At 44.4% G+C, this 23365-nt stretch overlaps 1 protein-coding gene across 1 annotated transcript in view; it reads left to right on the forward strand.

The window, feature by feature from the left end:
• LOC115129810 (zinc finger protein GLI2-like) overlaps window positions 1-23365 on the forward strand; it is a 114358-nt gene that overhangs the window by 44335 nt on the left and 46658 nt on the right. Inside the window, exon 3 of the mRNA XM_065018516.1 lies at window positions 17950-18055. Coding sequence (XP_064874588.1) covers window positions 17950-18055 — 106 coding nt within the window. The remainder of the gene's footprint in view (window positions 1-17949; window positions 18056-23365) is intronic.

The raw sequence follows: 23365 nt of genomic DNA on the forward strand, positions 1-23365 counted from the left end.
GATGGTGCTTATCAAGTAAGCAACCATCTAAACAAAATCGTTCCTTGAGTTGTAAATGGACTCCCCCTGTTCTACATGGCCTCACCCTGGACCTTGTACCACCCTACACATCAGCCCATATCCCCAGTAATAGTAGTGGCTGTGTGTGTGCCTACGCTGTCTGTAACAACCATATTGTTATTACGCTTTACTCAAGTCACTCACAATGTTGTATGAACTCTCCAGTGTTTGATTTGCCTGCCCACTCTAACTATACGAAGAGTAATTAAGATGTAGATGAACACAGATCAACCTCTCCCCCTCTTCTACCAAGTAAATCCACCGTTGAACGTGTCAACCTCTCTGCCAGCCATGCAGGAAGGGGCTGAAGAAAGCAACATGTGTTACTCATAGATCCCTGTTTATTTTACTTTCATACTTGCATTACAGCCAAGTAAACATTTCAACTGCGCTCGGTACACGAAGCCACCAAAAAGATGCCGGCTTCTGAACTAGGGCGACATGGCTTATTGCATTCCCCATGACCCTCTCAATGCTAAAGTTTACTCAAATCAAATCAAATGTATTTATATAGCCCTTCGTACATCAGCTGATATCTCAAAGTGCTGTACAGAAACCCAGCCTAAAACCCCAAACAGCAAGCAATGCAGGTGTAGAAGCACGGTGGCTAGGAAAAACTCCCTAGAAAGGCCAAAACCTAGGAAGAAACCTAGAGAGGAACCAGGCTATGTGGGGTGGCCAGTCCTCTTCTGGCTGTGCCGGGTGGAGATTATAACAGAACATGGCCAAGATGTTCAAATGTTCATAAATTACCAGCATGGTCGAATAATAGTAAGGCAGAACAGTTGAAACTGGAGCAGCAGCATGGCCAGGTGGACTGGGGACAGCAAGGAGTCATCATGTCAGGTAGTCCTGGGGCATGGTCCTAGGGCTCAGGTCCTCCAAGAGAGAAAAAGAAAGAGAGAAGGAGAGAATTAGAGAACGCACACTTAGATTCACACAGGACACCGAATAGGACAGGAGAAGTACTCCAGATATAACAAACTGACCCTAGCCCCCCGACACATAAACTACTGCAGCATAAATACTGGAGGCTGAGACAGGAGGGGTCAGGAGACACTGTGGCCCCATCCGAGGACACCCCCGGACAGGGCCAAACAGGAAGGATATAACCCCACCCACTTTGCCAAAGCACAGCCCCCACACCACTGGAGGGATATCTTCAACCACCAACTTACCATCCTGAGACAAGGCTGAGTATAGCCCACAAAGATCTCCGCCACGGCACAACCCACGGCACAACCCCTTCCAGGGACGGCATGAGAGAGCCCCAGTAAGCCAGTGACTCAGCCCCTGTTAGAGGCAGAGAATCCCAGTGGAAAGAGGGGAACCGGCCAGGCAGAGACAGCAAGGGCGGTTCGTTGCTCCAGAGCCTTTCCGTTCACCTTCCCACTCCTGGGCCAGACTACACTCAATCATATGACCCACTGAAGAGATGAGTCTTCAGTAAAGACTTAAAGGTTGAGACCGAGTTTGCGTCTCTGACATGGGTAGGCAGACCGTTCCATAAAAATGGAGCTCTATAGGAGAAAGCCCTGCCTCCAGCTGTTTGCTTAGAAATTATAGGGACAATTAGGAGGCCTGCGTCTTGTGACCATAGCGTACGCGTAGGTATGTACGGCAGGACCAAATCAGAGAGATAGGTAGGAGCAAGCCCATGTAATGCTTTGTAGGTTAGCAGTAAAACCTTGAAATCAGCCCTTGCTTTGACAGGAAGCCAGTGTAGAGAGGCTAGCACTGGAGTAATATGATCAAATTTTTTGGTTCTAGTCAGGATTCTAGCAGCCGTATTTAGCACTAACTGAAGTTTATTTAGTGCTTTATCCGGGTAGTCGGAAAGTAGAGCATTGCAGTAGTCTAACCTAGAAGTGACAAAAGCATGGATACATTTTTCTGCATCATTTTTGGACAGAAAGTTTCTGATTTTTGCAATGTTACGTAGATGGAAAAAAGCTGTCCTCGAAATGGTCTTGATATGTTCTTCAAAAGAGAGATCAGGGTCCAGAGTAACGCCGAGGTCCTTCACAGTTTTATTTGAGGGAATCACGATGTATTACCTTTAATAGGATTAATAGGATTAAAAACATTCATGTAATCAACACAATGTCATCTGATTCTAACTGAGTAAAATGCTAACAATTTTGGTTACATTTACCATTAATCCACAAAAAGTTGTATTATGGGCTGTACACATACCTCTCCACATCTGGTAAACACTATAGTTTCCAAAACATTTAGTCACAATTGATATGGGTGCCATATACCATATGCTTTGAAAAGTGTAGACAGTGTGTTGATGCATTGAGCTGTCAGCTCGTAGCTCTCTCTCTGTAGTGTTTGAGTAAGGAGAGCTCTTCTGCCTGAAGGGTTGGTCTAGTTACACAAGCACTCCATGACAGACGACAAAAAGAAAAAGACCATGTTTACGTAGCCGATCCTAAGGTTAGCCTTTTAATTCATGCCATTGTTGACTGTGCCCCCCTCTATCTCTCCATCCCACTCCTCTACTCCAGCGTGAAGCCAGTCCATCTGTTTATTATTATCTTACTGGACCAAGAACATTGCGAGAGGACGGCGAGCTACCATTTGAATCAATGATTGCCCGGCTGCATCGCCCCTCCCTCTCCCCCTAACCCGCGAAACCTCTAACATTTCTGTACCTAACTATTCCTCCCTCTAACTAGCGTAACCCAGCCATACAAACACCACTATTGTCCAGGGAGAAAGGTGCTCCCCTCCTCCTCCCCACCCCCCTGTCCCCCTTTGAGACCAGGCCCTTCCATGCTGTGCTATTGGACATTCCCTTGGTTTCTCCCCCACCCCTGACTGCCTCACTATAAACCAACCCGGATGCTCCAATTAAGACTCTTAATCTCTAACTGGGTCCTCAGACAGAGAAAGGGGGAGAGAGAGGGGGGGGGGGGTAGGTGGAGGGTAAAGGTAGAGAGAGAGAGTGAGAGAGGGGGGTGGAAGGAAGTGAAATGTCTCCCCACAGTTCATTATCTTTATGGCTAAGGGGCTTTCACACTGGCTGCTCGGGTCTGTGCTGTAATAATAATGCTATAAAATGAAGGCTGGTGATAAATCATCTCACTTTCTCTGTGTGGGATGGAACTGTAGCCAACACTACAGACCCTACACTACAGACCCTACACTACACAACACTACAGACCCTACACTACACTGCAGACCCTACACTACACTACAGACCCTACACTACACAACACTACAGACCCTACACTACACTACACTACAGACCCTACACTACACAACACTACAGACACTACACTACACTACAGACCCTACACTACACAACACTACACTACAGACCCTACACTACACTACACTACAGACCCTACACTACACTACACTACAGACCCTACACTACACTGCAGACCCTACACTACACTACACTACAGACCCTACACTACACAACACTACAGACCCTACACTACACTACACTACAGACCCTACACTACACAACACTACAGACCCTACACTACACTACAGACCCTACACTACACTACACTACAGACCCTACACTACACTACACTACAGACCCTACACTACACAACACTACAGACCCTACACTACACTGCAGACCCTACACTACACTACACTACAGACCCTACACTACACTACAGACCCTACACTACACTACACTACACTACAGACCCTACACTACACAACACTACAGACCCTACACTACACTGCAGACCCTACACTACACTACAGACCCTACACTACACTACAGACCCTACACTACACAACACTACAGACCCTACACTACACTGCAGACCCTACACTACACTACACTACAGACCCTACACTACACAACACTACAGACACTACACTACACAACACTACAGACCCTACACTACAGACCCTACACTACACAACACTACAGACCCTACACTACACTACAGACCCTACACTACACTACACTACAGACCCTACACTACACAACACTACAGACCCTACACTACACTGCAGACCCTACACTACACTACACTACAGACCCTACACTACACAACACTACAGACCCTACACTACACTACACAACACTACAGACCCTACACTACAGACCCTACACTACAGACCCTACACTACACTACAGACCCTACACTACACTACACTACACTACAGACCCTACACTACACTACACTACAGACCCTACACTACACTGCAGACCCTACACTACACTACACTACAGACCCTACACTACACTACAGACCCTACACTACACTACAGACCCTACACTACACTACACTACAGACCCTACACTACACAACACTACAGACCCTACACTACACTGCAGACCCTACACTACACAACACTACAGACCCTACACTACACAACACTACAGACCCTACACTACACTGCAGACCCTACACTACACTACAGACCCTACACTACACTACACTACAGACCCTACACTACACAACACTACAGACCCTACACTACACTGCAGACCTTACACTACACTACACTACAGACCCTACACTACACAACACTACAGACCCTACACTACACTACACAACACTACAGACCCTACACTACAGACCCTACACTACACAACACTACAGACCCTACACTACACTACAGACCCTACACTACACTACACTACAGACCCTACACTACACAACACTACAGACCCTACACTACACTGCAGACCCTACACTACACTACACTACAGACCCTACACTACACAACACTACAGACCCTACACTACACTACACAACACTACAGACCCTACACTACAGACCCTACACTACACTACACTACAGACCCTACACAACACTACAGACCCTACACTACACTACACTACACTACAGACCCTACACTACACTACAGACCCTACACTACACTACATACCCTACACTACACTACACACAGGCAGGGACAGACCCTACACTGACACTGCAGACCCTACACTACACTACACTACAGACCCTACACTACACAAGGTTCACTACAGACCCTACACTGGAACGGGCACTACACTACAGACCCTACACTACACAACACTACAGACCCTACACTACACAACACTACAGACCCTACACTACACTACACTACACTACAGACCCTACACTACACTACACTACACAGAGGGAGAGGAGCGTAGCCAGCGGTCAGGGATACAGACCCTACACTACACTACACTACAGACCCTACACTACACTACACTACACTCCCGAGAATAGGAGACACTACACTACACGGAGAGGGTGGAGAGGAGGATCTGATGGTTCACAGTATCGAAGGCAGCCGATAGGTCTAGAAGGATGAGAGCAGAGGAGAGACCCTACACACAGACCCTACTGTAGTTGTTGACACTACAGACCCTGATGAGTTGATGAGCGAGGTGAGAAGGGAGGACACTACACTACAGACCCTACACTACACCACTAGCAGACCCTACACTACACTGCAGAGAGGGAGGAGGGGGAGGGGGAGGAGGATTCAGGAGGGAGGAGAACACAGACCCTACACTACACTTTACACTCACAGACCCTACACTACACTGACAGCCACACTACAGACCCTACACTAGAGACACAGAAAGGGAGGAGAGGAGGGTTGAGGAGGCAGAATCCTACACTACACACACTAGGGGCACACTACAGACCCTACACTACACTACACTACAGACCCTACACTACACTACACTGACAGACCCTCAGGAAAACTTATCAAGGCATCAAGCTCATTGATGAACTCTCCGAGGAACCCTACACTACACTACACTAGACAGACCCTACACTACACGGGTGTGCGAGAACACACACAGACCCTACACTACACTACACTACAGACCCTACACTACACTGCAGACCCTACACTACACTACACTACACTACAGACCCTACACTACACTACACTACAGACCCTAAACTACACTACACTACAGACCCTACACTACACTACACTACAGACCCTAAACTACACTACACTACAGACCCTACACTACACTACAGACCCTACACTACACTACACTACAGACCCTACACTACACTACACTACAGACCCTACACTACACTACAGACCCTACACTACACTATACTACACTACACTACACTACAGACCCTACACTACACTACACTACAGACCCTACACTACACTACAGACCCTACACTACACTACACTACACTACACTACAGACCCTACACTACACTACACTACAGACCCTACACTACACTACACTACAGACCCTACACTACACTACAGACCCTACACTACACTACACTACAGACCCTGCACTACACTACACTACACTACACTACAGACCCTACACTACACTACACTACAGACCTTACACTACACTACACTACACTACAGACCCTACACTACAGACCCTACACTACACTGCAGACCCTACACTACACTACACTACAGACCCTACACTATACTACACTACAGACCCTACACTACACTACACTACACTACACTACAGACCCTGCTTGTTGTTTTTAATGTAAATGTGAGTTTGATTCATTTAGTTGACGTAGCCTGGCTAGCTGACGCAAGAACCAAGGAAAAGTTGATAGGCTCTGAGTTACATCCCATAAAGCCACTAGACTTGCATTAGTGTAGGAATATGAATGACTTGTCTCTCCAATGATGGGTATTCATCATTATTGCAAGCGTTTCTCATGGTGACAGTACGCAGGATAGCACTTCCCCCAAAAAATGTTTTTATGACGAGACAAGGTCGGAGCCTGACCGGTCAGCCTCTCTGAATTATCAGACCTCTAACAAAGCACCTGAGAACTAGGATCTCTGACCCTTAAACCAATCACACGACCGTCTCAGACCCTCCACAGCTGTTTGCCATTGGTGTTTTTAAAACCAATTATCTGAGTGAGATAGTTTCCCCAAGACCAGAAGTCCCAGGACAGTGATCACCAGACCAGACTGTGTCTGTGAGGAGGTGAGTCAGGTTGTTGTTCTGTATTCTTATCTTATCCAACTAGATGACCTGGGGCCTGCACTTAAACTGAAGACGCTCTGCCCGGTGTCAGAACTCCACTGACAGTTAGTTAAGCTCTGTTTTAGCCAGGGCAGACATACTGGATGTTTGAGGCCCAGAGAGCATATCTCTCAGAGGATGGCGTTTAAAGAATTAGAGATGCTGGTGAGCCAAAATTGATGATGATCCCAAATATCCACCAGATTTCCCCTAAGATGTCTATACTTTTCATATGAACACAAAATATAGAAAATCAATCCTCAATAACTGTCTCCTGAGTCTTCTACTCTGAGAACAAATGAGCTGCCGTTGAGCCAAAACATTGGCGCTGCAGTCATTGTATAAAATAAACATGTTGTGCATCATCACAGTGTTGTTTTTATAGACCCTCAGTGGCAGTTTGATAGAGACCAGAATATGTCTCTCTCTTTGAGACACTCCCCAGACCCTCTAGTTCCCTTCGACCTGAAAAGGCCCAGCACCCAGGTACCCCAGGAGGCCCTCACCCCGGGGTGACCCCCAGCCACGGCACCCCCACCCCCTAGATCAGGGATGTGCAACTCCAGTCCTTGGGGGCCAGAGAGTCTAAACCGAAGATCATGATTAGTGGATTATTGGTGTCAAGTGTGTTAGCTGGGGCTGGGGCAAAAGTGTGGCTAGAGCTGCCCATCCCTGCCCTAGATTGATGTTCCTGCCTCCTGCTCCCACGCATTGTCTGGTTATGAAGTGTACTTCCTGTTTCTTCCCCTCTCGCTCCCTGTTCCTGTTAAAAAATCCCTTTTACGAAGGGGGAGGGGGATGTGCCAAGCCAGTGTAGAACCATGCCGTCATCGGGCTGTTAGGGTCGTGAGGATGTGAGGACGCTCTGTGTGTGAGCTGGCAGCTTTTCTATTAGCTGTGATGCTACGGGTCAGATGCACAACACAACACTAGCTGTTATGGCCTGAGTTCCCACTCTGGGTTTGAAGTGAGAATGAAGTGAGTATCAGTGTGTTTGGAACAGCCTAAAAAGTGTTAAAACAAGATAAATGTCATGTGATAAAGTCACAAGAATAGAAAAAAATCCATCTGTGTTGGTTAGAACCAAAAGGAAAACCTAAAAGTGTGCAAATTGAATCACCTTGACGACAAGTTTCATTCACATTATCTTCATTCACCAGACAACATAACCCTTTTTTATCCTGATCTGTTCTAATAGAGATAATATACCTTTTCTGCTCTGAGGAAATTCGTGAACCAAGCCAACACCTGGGTGTGTTAACCAGGGTTAGGTCAGCTGATCTGGTGATCCATCAGAGTCTGGTCAGGTAGCTGATTACCCAGACACCTCATCAGTCTTACAGAGATCTTCGCTCGGCTCGCTGGTCCCCAAAGCTACTCTGACAGCATGCTAATGCTAACAGGCTAATCACAGGCCAGTGAGGGCAAACGGTGGCTGCCCCCCTCCAGCTCCCTCTCTTTAAATGTAATGTGAATGCTTGGCCCACCACAGTGCAGCCCTGCTCCCAGCCTGCTCCCACCCTGCTCCCAGCCTGCTCCCACCCTTCTCCCACCCTGCTCCTAGCCTGCTCCCACCCTTCTCCCAGCCTGCTCCCACCCTGCTCCCACCCTGCTCTCACCCTGCTCCCACCCTGCTCTCACCCTGCTCCCACCCTGCTCCCAGCCTTCTCCCAGCCTTCTCCCACCCTGCTCCCAGCCTTCTCCCACCCTGCTCCCAGCCTGCTCCCAGCTGGGTGAAGCATGGCGGTCATTAGCCCCCAAGACACATCTACTCAACACAGATAGCTGTATTCTCCTTACGACCATGTCCCCTGGCCCCCACACTAGAATAGGACCCTTACTGTGATGTTAGAGAGGTGAGGTCCTAGTACCACAGTACCCTAAAGACAATTAAGAGAACCAGTACCCCACCTTACCTCAGCTATAGGTAATGCGTCATGCTGACTGCAGTCAAAGAGTAGGTTGGGGTTTGCAGATTTTGGGTTCAGTGAGACTGGGAGTGTATAGTTAGTTGGGAGTGATTGGGTGGATTAGGCCTGTTGTTTGATGGAGATGGATGATGGTAGAGAAAATACAGTTTGGGAGAGAGAAGGGAGGGAGAGAGAGAGGGGGGAGGAGGGGGGGAGTGATGTGAGCGTGTTGGCCGCTAAGACCCGTCATGCAGGCTGTGTTTAGGGCTGGTTGCCATGGGCACCCACAGATGTGTCCGATCTTCATCAGGCGTTGTGTAGCGGTGTCCTGAGTGCCTTTCCTGTTCATGTTTACACAACTCTCTCTATTTCTCTCTCTCTCTCTCTCACACACACACACACATCATTCAACTCCATTTATATACAGTGCTTCTCAAACACAGCTTCCCTGCCTGATATGATTTAATGAACACCTTCCAAAAACCTGAGGAGTCCTCTCTATAAAAAACATTTTCCAATAACCTTCCCCCATTCTCCCCAGCATGGTCCCTCTTCAGCCACCTCAGTCTTACTGTTTAAGATGGCATACGGATGTCCTAGCCAAGCTGTAACTGTCACCTAATGGACAATGTCCTGCTTGAGATGTAAACATCTTATTTCCTAATGTACTATAAAAGGAACCGGACTTCAAATATGTAATATAACCCCATCACTTCCCTGAGCCAACAATGTTCCTTTTCTATACTGTATGTTTATTTGAATATGAAAGTGAACTTCCTCTGCTTCTTAGTCAGACTTCAAACCAGTCAAAGAAAGTAAAAACAGGCTCTATGATGAACATCAATTCTACCTGTCACGTGTTGCTATGGAGCCAGGCCCTGACTTAATCTACTTACCTTCAGTCCCAAATCTCCCTATCAATAAAACATGTAGCATTTTAACTTGTCCCAGAGTGAGAGGTATGAAGAGAAACACATACTCTCTCTTTCACACACACACACACACACACACACACACCACACACACACCACCCACCCACACACACACAGAGGGGGTGTGGTTGTTCCGTGCTCTCCTGTAAGCCCCTAATCCTTCTGTCGCCATGGCGAGCCCACGCCTCAGTAGGAGTCAGCACCGCAGACTAAACCTGGGGCTGTGAACGTTAAACTGGTTCAAATGGATTTTAATACATTGGCCTATTAACCTGCTGTGTGTGTGTGTGTGTGTGTGTGTGTGTGTGTGTGTGTGTGTGTGTGTGTGTGTGTGTGTGTGTGTGTGTGTTGAATTCGACTTACCACACTGGCTTATTAGCCTGGCTGGTTCATGCTGTGTCATAATGATCCTAGATCATTCTACATACACAAAACTCTTAATGACCAATCAAATAGGGGCTAAACTGTTGTGGTTGGATGGATGTACAATACTATAGAAGTCTAAGAAAAGGCCTCCCTCTCTGTATTTCTCCTCGCTTGGCGGTAACAAATTGCACGCTAGCTACCCAAAGCTTTTCCCCAGCCAGTTGAAGCCTCAGGCCGGTCAGACTGTTGCTTTACTACCCATAGTACAGGGCGAGAAGGGACAAGGCCATTCGTTCGTTGTGTGTAGCCGTTGGCATGGTGCTGTGTCGTTAGGACCACAGCCAACATATCCTGCTGGAATTTCCTGTCTGAATGGCGCCCCCTCCTCCTCCTCTCCTTCTCCCCTTGCTCCCTCCCTCTCTCATCCCCCTCTCCCCTAGCTCACTCCCTCATTCTCTTTCGGAGAGAGAGACAGAAAGAAAAGCTGTTTTAATTACCCTGTCCAGGGCCCTCTCACTCTCTCTGTATATCCCTCTCTCTCTCTCTCTCTCTCTCTCTCTCTCTCTCTCTCTCTCTCTCTCTCTCTCTCTCTCTCTCTCTCTCAGGATGTTATTATCACTGAGTACTTCCTTAAAGGATGAGCCCCTGGGTCTGTCCCAAATTGCACCCTATTCCCTATTCAGTGCACTACTTTTGACCACAGCTCTAAGGGTCCCGGTCAAAAGCAGTGCACTATATAGGGAATTGGATGCTATTTAGGATGAACCCCTCAACCCCTTCTGATCTGATCTTGGCTGCTGCGTTGGGACATGAAAAGCGAATGTTTTCCCTTCGCTCGGAAACCTCGTACACTCAAATACACACACACACACACCAGTGCCCTTTGTTAATGTGGAACACCTGTCTTTGTCTTTAGGGTGAGATCAAACCCGGCTTAAGACCAAAACAAAAAGAAAAGAGAATGGGGTTGTTTCTCACCCGCTCTCTGACAGGATGTTTGGCACTTCTGAGAACATTATTATGGGGGTTGGGAAGCAATATTATTAAAGACATTTAAGCAAACATGTTATGATGATGGAACATCTAAAAGGATAGAGAGCAGACAGACATGTATATATGTACCTGAACACAAAAAAGTTAACGCAGCTCAACATGAGGTGGGTGGATCAACTCCAATCCGAGATCCATACAGAGATAAAAGCAAGGAGGTTTTGAAGTGACACTTTCAGCCGTGTCCTGCCAGATGAGAGTGAGAGTGTCAGGGTGCCAAAGGCTGGGGCAATGTGTCCCTACATTGCTGCATACCCAGAGGACAGCTGACAGTCCAGTGCCTGTGGACCCTCCCCTGTAACATATACAGTGGGGCAAAAAAGTATTTAGTCAGCCACCAATTGTGCAAGTTCTCCCACTTAAAAAGATGAGAGAGGCCTGTAATTTTCATCATAGGTACACTTCAACTATGACAGACAAAATGAGGGGGAAAAAATCCAGAAAATCAAATTGTAGGATTTTTTTATGAATTTGTTTGCAAATTATCTCAATACTTTGTTATATACCCTTTGTTGGCAATGACAGAGGTCAAACGTTTTCTGTAAGTCTTCACAAGGTTTTCACACACTGTTGCTGGTATTATTGAGCCATTTAAGTTTTTGCAGGGGGGATTTTTGTAGCGTCTTTGTTGCCTCTAACATACAAGTTGACTTGAGAATGTGTGTCTTCTCTTACACACAAAAGGAAGAGAGGCTCGTTGGCAGACATTGAATGGTGTAGAACATTACAGAGACTTAGGTTCTCTAGGATTCTAGAGAGGTGGAGTGGAGCGCGAGGGAGGGATGTTCAGTTACACTGTCTTGATGTCAGGATAAACACTTGTTAACAATTCTATGTAAGTCAATCATTTCTAACAACAATCACAGTTGTTGGGACAGTGCATACCTCAAACCATGCATTTTAATGTCACAATAACCCACCAATAAGGGTACTGTACAATAAAGACAATCATGACAAGAATGAGTTCAATCACGTCTAAGTTCCAGTAATGTCTTGCTTTGTGTTTGCAAAGAAAAACACTGAAACGTTCCTGTTTGGCCTCCAGGCAGAGTTGAGTTACAGTGGCATGTTTTCTTAGACATGACTTCAGGAGTCTTTGTGCAGTAATGACGCTAAGTACATCTCAAACAGAGAGGTGCCGAGGAAGGAGCCATCAGGCTCAGAGGAAAGTTGAAGAAAGTTTCCCGACCTGTCTTTAGACACCACCGCTCGGAGGAGCTCTGTGGTGGGCTTAGCCTCAGTCCTTTTCCTACACGATGAGCTATAAGGCCACAACAATCGCTGTCTTTTGCCTCAGTTTGTGTTCTGATCGTGGGCTGAGCTTTGTAGTGTGGCGGCTGTCAATCAAAGTGACAGGGGACTCTGTTGGGCTTCAGTGGCTTTAGCGATGACCCAAGAATGCGGACTCATGCAGGTAGAACTTCTCCTTAAAATCACACACACACACATTGGCTACTCCCCTACTTCCTTCCTCCCCCTATCCCCCTCACAGAAGGAGATAATGATCTGTGCCACCTCTGACCCCCAGGTCATCTCTGACTCACTGGAGCGCATGATGCTGCCCAAAGAATCTTAATACAGAGATCAACCAGCCAACCCAAGTGAGCTGACCTGGCCTCCTCCTTCTCCTTCTTCTCTTTCTCCTTCTCCTCACTGCAATGCACACACACACTAGCTTGGATTCAGTACAAAAGACTCTTACTCTTACAAAAGACTGCTTTTACTTACGTAAACCAGTGCCATTGTTGGGGTGGGATGTTGTGCTGAATATCCACGCTTTGATTTTATTCTGCATACATTTAAAAGGGGATGATGTTAAAGGAGGAAAAAACGGAACTGGTTATAACTTAGAAAGTGTTTAATGGGAGCAGAGCACTTCTGCTGTACTGTAACTTCATACAGAGAGCTAGAGGGAGAGGTTAGAGAGGCTTAGACTGAGAGGTTGTAATCATCACACTAATTAATGAAGGTCTGTTGTTTTTAACAAGACGTTCCCCGAGCTATGAACCTTTTTATGGCAGGAAATTGTTGATTTGTGCATTTTGAGTATTTCACATAAAAAAACACACTCATGGTGAAATAGCTCTGTTTCGCCCCCATTACAGATAGAGAGCTATTAATGGACACAAAGTACCCAGACCAGACTGTCTGTAGCTTAAGGTTTCAATTACTGGGGTATTATGGGAATTGTAAATATTACAGTTACACCCCATGCTAAGGAGGTAAGGATGGAGCAGGAGCACAGCATCCTTAGCTCAGCCTGATCACTAGAAATATGCTTCGTTTTCTGACGTTTGAAAGGGCTAGAGAAAGTCAATATATGCCTTCCTTGGTAATCCCCCCCAAAAAGATGCGTGTAGAGTAATAACCACTGCTAGTGTGTAGAGTAATAACCACTGCTAGTTTGTAGAGCAATAACCACTGCTAGTTTGTAGGATAATAACCACTGCTAGTCTGTAGGATAATAACCACTGCTAGTTTGTAGGATAATAACCACTGCTAGTTTGTAGAGTAATAACCACTGCTAGTTTGTAGAGCAATAACCACTGCTAGTTTGTAGGATAATAACCACTGCTAGTTTGTAGAATAATAACCACTGCTAGTTTGTAGAGTAATAACCACTGCTAGTTTGTAGGATAATAACCACTGCTAGTTTGTAGGATAATAACCACTGCTAGTTTGTAGAGTAATAACCACTGCTAGTGTGTAGGATAATAACCACTGCTAGTTTGTAGGATAATAACCACTGCTAGTTTGTAGGATAATAACCACTGCTAGTTTGTAGAGTAATAACCACTGCTAGCTTGTAGGATAATAACAACTACTAGCTCGTAGGATAATAACCACTGCTAGTTTGTAGAATAATAACCACTGCTAGTCTGTAGGATAATAACCACTGCTAGTTTGTAGGATAATAACCACTGCTAGTTTGTAGGAAAATAACCACTGCTAGTTTGTAGGATAATAACCACTGCTAGTGTGTAGAGTAATAACCACTGCTAGTTTGTAGGATAATAACCACTGCTAGTGTGTAGAGTAATAACCACTGCTAGTTTGTAGGATAATAACCACTGCTAGTGTGTAGAGTAATAACCACTGCTAGTTTGTAGGATAATAACCACTGCTAGTTTGTAGGATAATAACCACTGCTAGTTTGTAGAGTAATAACCACTGCTAGTGTGTAGAATAATAACCACTGCTAGTTTGTAGGATAATAACCACTGCTAGTTTGTAGGATAATAACCACTGCTAGTTTGTAGGATAATAACCACTGGTAGCTTGTAGGATAATAACAACTACTAGCTCGTAGGATAATAACCACTGCTAGTTTGTAGAATAATAACCACTGCTAGTCTGTAGGATAATAACCACTGCTAGTTTGTAGGATAATAACCACTGCTAGTTTGTAGGATAATAACCACTGCTAGTTTGTAGAGTAATAACCACTGCTAGTGTGTAGGATAATAACCACTGCTAGTTTGTAGAGTAATAACCACTGCTAGTTTATAGGATAATAACCACTGCTAGTTTGTAGAGTAAAAACCACTGCTAGTTTGTAGGATAATAACCACTGCTAGTTTGTAGAGTAATAACCACTGCTAGTTTGTAGAGTAATAACCACTGCTAGTTTGTAGGATAATAACCACTGCTAGTTTGCAGGATAATAACCACTGCTAGTTTGTAGGATAATAACCACTGCTAGTTTGTAGAGTAATAACCACTGCTAGTTTGTAGAGTAATAACCACTGTTAGTTTGTAGGATAATAACCACTGCTAGTTTGTAGGATAATAACCACTACTAGCTTGTAGGATAATAACCACTGCTTGTTTGTAGGATAATAACCACTGCTAGTTTGTAGGATAATAACCACTGCTAGTTTGTAGGATAATAACCATTGCTAGTTTCTAGGATAATAACCACTACTAGCTCGTAGGATAATAACCAATACTAGTCTGTAGGATAATAACCACTGCTAGTTTGTAGAGTAATAACCACTGCTAGTGTGTAGGATAATAACCACTGCTAGTTTGTAGCATAATAACCACTGCTAGTTTGTAGCATAATAACCACTGCTAGTTTGTAGGATAATAACCACTGCTAGTTTGTAGGATAATAACCACTGCTAGTTTGTAGAGTAATAACCACTGCTAGTTTGTAGGATAATAACCACTGCTAGTTTGTAGGATAATAACGACTGCTCGTTTGTAGGATAATAACCACTGCTAGTTTGTAGAGTAATAACCACTGCTAGTGTGTAGGATAATAACCACTGCTAGTTTGTAGGATAATAACCACTGCTAGTTTGTAGAGTAATAACCACTGCTAGTTTATAGGATAATAACCACTGCTAGTTTGTAGAGTAATAACCACTGCTAGTTTGTCGGATAATAACCACTACTAGCTTGTAGGATAATAACCACTGCTAGTTTGTAGGATAATAACCACTGCTAGTTTGTAGGATAATAACCACTGCTAGTTTGTAGAGTAATAACCACTGCTAGTTTGTAGAGTAATAACCACTGTTAGTTTGTAGAGTAATAACCACTGCTAGTTTGTAGGATAATAACCACTACTAGCTTGTAGGATAATAACCACTGCTTGTTTGTAGGGTAATAACCACTGCTAGTTTGTAGGATAATAACCACTGCTAGTTTGTAGGATAATAACCATTGCTAGTTTCTAGGATAATAACCACTACTAGCTCGTAGGATAATAACCAATACTAGTCTATAGGATAATAACCACTGCTAGTTTGTAGAGTAATAACCACTGCTAGTTTGTAGGATAATAAACACTGCTAGTTTGTAGGATAATAACCACTACTAGCTTGTAGGATAATAACCACTGCTTGTTTGTAGGATAATAACCACTGCTTGTTTGTAGGATAATAACCACTGCTAGTTTGTAGGATAATAACCACTGCTAGTTTGTAGAGTAATAACCACTGCTAGTGTGTAGGATAATAACCACTGCTAGTTTGTAGAATAATAACCACTGCTAGTTTGTAGAGTAATAACCACTGCTAGTTTGTAGGATAATAACCACTGCTAGTTTGTAGAGTAATAACCACTGCTAGTTTGTAGAGTAATAACCACTGCTAGTTTGTAGGATAATAACCACTGCTAGTCTGTAGGATAATAACCACTGCTAGTTTGTAGAGTAATAACCACTGCTAGTTTGTAGAGTAATAACCACTGCTAGTTTGTAGGATAATAACCACTGCTAGTTTGTAGAGTAATAACCACTGCTAGTTTGTAGGATAATAACCACTGCTAGTTTGTAGAGTAATAACCACTGCTAGTTTGTAGAGTAATAACCACTGCTAGTTTGTAGGATAATAACCACTGCTAGTTTGTAGAGTAATAACCACTGCTAGTTTGTAGAGTAATAACCACTGCTAGTTTGTAGGATAATAACCACTACTAGCTTGTAGGATAATAACCACTGCTAGTTTGTAGAATAATAACAACTACTAGCTCGTAGGATAATAACCACTGCTAGTTTGTAGGATAATAACCACTACTAGCTTGTAGGATAATAACCACTGCTTGTTTGTAGGATAATAACCACTGCTAGTTTGTAGGATAATAACCACTACTAGCTCGTAGGATAATAACCAATACTAGTCTGTAGGATAATAAACACTACTAGTTTGTAGGATAATAACTACAATTAGTTTGCAGGATAATAACCAATACCAGTTTCTAGGATAATAACCAATACCAGTTTGTAGGATAATAACCACTACTAGCTCGTAGGATAATAACCAATACCAGTTTCTAGGATAATAACCAATACCAGTTTGTAGGATAATAACCACAACTAGTTTGCAGGATAATAACCAATACCAGTTTCTAGGATAATAACCAATACCAGTTTGTAGGATAATAACCACAACTAGTTTGCAGGATAATAACCAATACCGGTTTGTAGGATAATAACCACAATTAGTTTGCAGGATAATAACCAATACCAGTTTCTAGGATAATAACCAATACCAGTTTGTAGGATAATAACCACAACTAGTTTGCAGGATAATAACCAATACCAGTTTCTAGGATAATAACCAATACCAGTTTGTAGGATAATAACCACAACTAGTTTGCAGGATAATAAACACTACCAGTTTGTAGGATAATAATGGTTTAGCTGCTGCTTATAGCCGCTGCTTGCTGCCAGTAACGTGAAGTGAGGTGAGCATCTCAAGTGTAGTGTGAATCAGAGGGTTTCCTCTCACGACTGTTGTTCCTTGTTTATGTCCAGACTGTATCTCTCCTTCAAATGGGCACCTCCACTCACACACACACAAATCACACACGCACACATGAACACACACACATACACTAAGTTCAAAGGGCTGGATCGCAGTAGGTAGAGTAATAACCACTGCTAGTCAAAGGCCCAATGTGATCTTTCTCATCTCTCTTGTTTGAGATGTAGTAGGATTCCTCAGGACCTCTTTGATTATTTATTTAGCCTTCTTCCTGTGTGATAGGGCCAATATTTAACACGAAACTGCTCAGCCAGCTCTTTGAGGTGGTTCATGTTTGCTGCATTGTAGCTTTAGGTTTTTACCCTTTTAAATATTTCACTTGAAAGTCTTTATTGAAGTGCCCATATCTTTCTTATCTCTCCTCCCTCTCTTTCTTCTCACAGGTCCTCACCATCTCTTCCCCACGTTTCACACACCAATCCCGATCGACATGCGTCACCATGAGGGGAGGTACCATTACGAGCCACACCCCCTCCACACCATGCATGGGTAATTAAGACTAACTTATTAAGTTCAGATTCACACCACTTGTGTTGCAGAGCAGGGCAGAATGGGAGTGTTCATGACAATGGCATCTAGCTGGAACGTTGGGCCCTTGTGTCAGAGTCTATCTAGAAGATAGCGAAGGAGTCAGGTGCAGGTCACAGGTCAGAGTAAATAAACCACTGTATTTACTCCATCCAAGAACGGAACAAACAAGGACAAAACAGGATAGAACTCCAACACACGAAAGACAATCACGCACAAACAGAAAGGGAAACCAGAGCGTTAAATAAGGAACATAATTATGAGATGGGAACCAGGTGTGTAAACAGACAAAACAAAAGGAAAAGTGAAACATGGATCGGTGGCAGCTAGAAAGTCGATGACGTCGACCGCCGAACGCCGCCCGAACAAGGAGAGGGAACAACTTCGGTGGAAGTCGTGACACCTTGCTTGTTTGTTTAACCTTATCTTCAATTAAATGAAATAATCAACTTGATTTTGTTTTTAAGTGCATCCCATTCTTTACAAGAATGTGAATGAGCAGGTCAGTCATCACCCTGTTGTGATTCACCCTCGGTGATCCCTCCATCCTTCCCTGCTTTCATCCGAGCCTGAGAGAGAGAGAAGCCTTTCCAAATGGAGAGAGAGAAAGCCAGGTCCATATCAGAGACAGATGATACTGAGAGAGAAAAGAAAGAACCAGCCAGTTTAGCATTAACAGCATCTCCCCTCCTTACGTTTCATGGTGTGGGACTTGGAAAGCTCTGTGGTCCTTTTGGCATGGTGTGCTGCAACACTAGGGAGCAAACTGCCAGGGAAACATCCTCTTCACATTAGAGGAGATTCACAGAAAGGGATCTGTCAGACAGACAAATAGGGAGACAGGCAGGGAGGCAGGCAGGGAGACAGGCAAGGAGGCAGGCAAGGAAGATAGAGAGACAGACAGAACTTTGGCTCAATTGTGTTTATTTTTGTCCTTCAGTCTCCAACCACACTGACATTTCCTTCCAGTCCACAACTTTTTATTTGTTGTCCGTCCCAGAAAAAGTTTAGTCTGCTTAACATTGCCAGCCTTCCTCTCCCTCCTCTGCTTAACATTGCCAGCCTTCCTCTCCCTCCTCTGCTTAACATTGCCAGCCTTCCTCTCCCTCCTCTGCTTAACATTGCCAGCCTTCCTCTCCCTCCTCTGCTTAACATTGCCAGCCTTCCTCTCCCTCCTCTGCTTAACATTGCCAGCCTTCCTCTCCCTCCTCTGCTTAACATTGCCAGCCTTCCTCTCCCTCCTCTGCTTATCTTAAAAAACACAAACAGATGGATAAAACAAATCAATAGGTTTGTGGGACTTGTCCTTCCATTTATATTCACATATCTGATGTTGATGGTGATACAATATTTTTTTCCTGCAGCAGAAAAGCTATTCATCACTAAACAAACCAGGAAGGAGTAGTGGGGATGAAAACCGAGTCTGTACTCCGACTGCAATGATTAACGTGATTTGATCTTGACAGTGCTCCCCTAATTCATCAAGCCCCTAATCTTCCTCCGGCTGTGCCAAAATCACCCAAATTGCGTAACATTGCTCTGCAAATTAAGTGGCGGTTTCATATGCCGGTGTTGTGTCGCTATATTACCCGCGCTACAGTATGTCAGGGGTTCTGCTTCCTGTCTGCCTGAGCATGACGCCTCCACACTGAGACCCTTCATCACTGTTTGCATGGAACAAAAAAAATAGAAAATGATATATCATACACTACAGTTGAGGAACAATGGTAAAGTAATTCTGCTTTGAAAGTTGATAAACTTGTAACCTCACTTTTGAGAAAATGGCCCTTGAATGTTTTTGTAAACCTACAGGAGAGATCTTTTTTGTCTACACCCATCCGACTTTGTTCGTCTCTACTTTGGTCAAGAAGGAGAGTGATGGAGTGCTGACCTGGCCTCCACAATCATCCGACCTCAACCCAAATTATATGGTTTGGGATGAGTTGGACCGCAGAGTGAAGGAAAAGCAGCCAACAAGTGCTCAGCATATGTGGGAACTCCTTCAAGGCTGTTGGAAAAACATTCCAGGTGAAGCTGGTTGAGAGAATGCCAAGAGTGTGCAAAGCTGTCATCAAGGCAAAGGGTGGCTACTTTGAAGAATCTCAAATATAAAATATATTTTGATTTGTTTAACACTTTTTTGCTAACTACATGATATGTAGTATGTAGTATGATATCTATATATGTTATTTCATAGTTTTGATGTCTTCACTATTATTCTAAAATGTAGAAAATAGTAAAAACAAAGGAAAACCCTTGAATGAGTAGGTGTGTCCAAACTTTGGCTGGTACTGTATAATATCTGAAAATGTAGCTAGCTAGACTATCTTACCCGTATACATGAATGGACGTTTCTCCCTCTCTTTCACAGATGTCAAGGTTGCCCATTTGAATATGTAATACAACAGCCTTCTGTGTGTTCTCTTTCCAACTCCGTCTGCATATTTGCAATCAAACGCGATAATTTTCTCCATCTCCTTAGCTATCATGCTTTAATTCCGAAGGGCATTCCACTGATTTCAAAACACGGTCCTCCAGAAAGTGGAGAACAACACCTTTGCAGTATCTTTCAAAAAAGACGCATTAGAAAGGTTTACCTACACAAACTGACCAGCTCATGTTATAAATAGAAGCGTGCTACATATCAGACAAATCCAAACTCATCTCTCGGCATGTCCAGCCCATCCATTATCTCTGCCAATCATGGCTCGCGGGAAGGTTACCCTCTTTGTCCATGGCTAAAACAACTAGGCTCGTAATTGAATAATTGTATTCGTATTTTCAGATGGCATACATGTTTGTTATTAAGGTACATGGAAGTTCACATGTTCCAGAAGGGATTTCTGCCAAGAAATGCAATGTTATAAAAAAATAAGTTTACGTTCAAATGCCTCTCCTGTGAAGTATGGACGTGCAACAAATGCCTAGTTTCCTGAAACGAGTCACATATTATCACAATACTTTGGTGCCAATAGGATATGTATTGTGAATCTCACGATTCTACATGTATTGTGATTCGATACTGTGAATTTATTGTGATTCGATGTTCCAAACCATAATGCCTGCTGCAGAGTGACAAGAGAGAGCCATGAGAAAACAAGTTTTGATCAGTCATGGAAATAAAAGTGCTAAAAACAAATTGGCTCCCTGTTTAAAAGAAGTTGGAGAACAAGCTATGAAGGAAAATTATTGCCGTTTTGGTGCAGGTACAGCCATACGGCGCACAAATAATATTGCGGTATTGTCAAAACGATTCGATATATCGTCAAAACAGTGTCTCCGTAAAGAGCTAGCTAAACTCAGCAAAAAAAGAAACGTCCTCTCACTGTCAACTGCGTTTACTTTCAGAAAACTTAACATGTGTAAATATTTGTATGAACATAACAAGATTCAACAACTGAGACATAAACTGAACAAGTTCCACAGACATGTGACTAACATAAATTGAATAATGTGTCCCTAAACAAAGGGGGGGGGGGTCAAAATCAAATGTAACAGTCAGCATCTGGTGTGGCCACCAGCTGCATTAAGTACTGCAGTGCATCTCCTCCTCATGGACTGCACCAGATTGGCCAGTTCTTGCTGTGAGATGTTACTCAAATCAAATCAACTTTATTTATATAGCCCTTCGTACATCAGCTGATATCTCAAAGTGCTGTACAGAAACCCAGCCTAAAACCCCAAACAGCAAGCAATGCAGGTGTAGAAGCACGGTGGCTAGGAAAAACTCCCTAGAAAGGCCAAAACCTAGGAAGAAACCTAGAGAGGAACCAGGCTATGTGGGGTGGCCAGTCCTCTTCTGGCTGTGCCGGGTGGAGATTATAACAGAACATGGCCAAGATGTTCAAATGTTCATAAATGACCAGCATGGTCGAATAATAATAAGGCAGAACAGTTGAAACTGGAGCAGCAGCACGGCCAGGTGGACTGGGGACAGCAAGGAGTCATCATGTCAGGTAGTCCTGGGGCATGGTCCTAGGGCTCAGGTCCTCCGAGAGAGAGAAAGAAAGAGAGAAGGAGAGAATTAGAGTATGCACACTTAGATTCACACAGGACACCGAATAGGACAGGAGAAGTACTCCAGATATAACAAACTGACCCTAGCCCCTCGACACATAAACTACTGCAGCATAAATACTGGAGGCCTCTCTTCCACCAAGGCAGCTGCAAGTTCCCAGACATTTCTGGGGGAATGGCCCTAGCCCTCACCCTCTGATCCAACAGGTCCCAGACATGCTCAATGGGATTGAGATACGGGCTCTTCATTGGCCATGGCAGAACACTGACATTCCTGTCTTGCAGGAAATCATGCACATAACGAGCAGTATGGCTGGTGGCATTGTCATGCTGGAGGGTCATGTCAGGATGAGCCTGCAGGAAGGGCACCACATGAGGGAGGAGGATGTCTTCCCTGTAACGCACAGCGTTGAGATTGCCTGCAATGACAACAAGGTCAGTCAGATTATGCTGGGACACATCGCCCCAGATCATGACAGACCTCCCAACTCCAAATCGATCCCGCTCTAGAGTACAGGCCTCGGTGTAACGCTCATTCCTTCAACGATGAACGCAAATCCGACCATCACCCCTGGTGAGACAAAACCGCAACTCGTCAGTGAAGAGCACTTTTTGCCAGTCCTGTGGTCGAGCGACAGTGGGTTTGTGCCCATAGGCGACGTTGTTGCCGGTGATGTCTGATGAGGACCTGCCTTACAACAGGCCTACAAGCCCCCAGTCCAGCTTGTCTCAGCCTATTGCGGACAGTGTGAGCACTGATGGAGGGATTGTGCATTCCTGGTGTATCTCGGGCAGTTGTTGTTGCCATCCTTTACCTGTCCCGCAGGTGTGATGTTCGGATGTACCAATCCTGTGCAGGTGTTGTTACATGTGGTCTGCCACTGCGAGAATGATCAGCTGTCCATCCTGTCTCCCTGTAGTGCTGTCTTAGGCATCTCATAGTACGGACATTACAATTTATTGCCCTGGCCACATCTGCAGTCCTCATGCCTCCTTGCAGCATGCCTAAGGCATGTTCACACAGATGAGCAGGGACCCTGGGCATCTTTCTTTTGGTGTTTTTCAGAGTCAGTAGAAAGGCCTCTTTAGTGTCCTAGGTTTTCATAACTGTGACCTTAATTGCCTACCGTCTGTACGCTGTTAGTGTCTTAACGACCGTTCCACATGTGCATGTTCATTAATTGCATGGGAAATGCATGTTCATTGAACAAGCATGGGAAACAGTGTTTAAACCCTTTACAATGAAGATCTGTG

Source organism: Oncorhynchus nerka, linkage group LG1 (assembly GCF_034236695.1).
Source record: "Oncorhynchus nerka isolate Pitt River linkage group LG1, Oner_Uvic_2.0, whole genome shotgun sequence".
In the NCBI taxonomy this organism is placed as follows: domain Eukaryota; kingdom Metazoa; phylum Chordata; class Actinopteri; order Salmoniformes; family Salmonidae; genus Oncorhynchus; species Oncorhynchus nerka.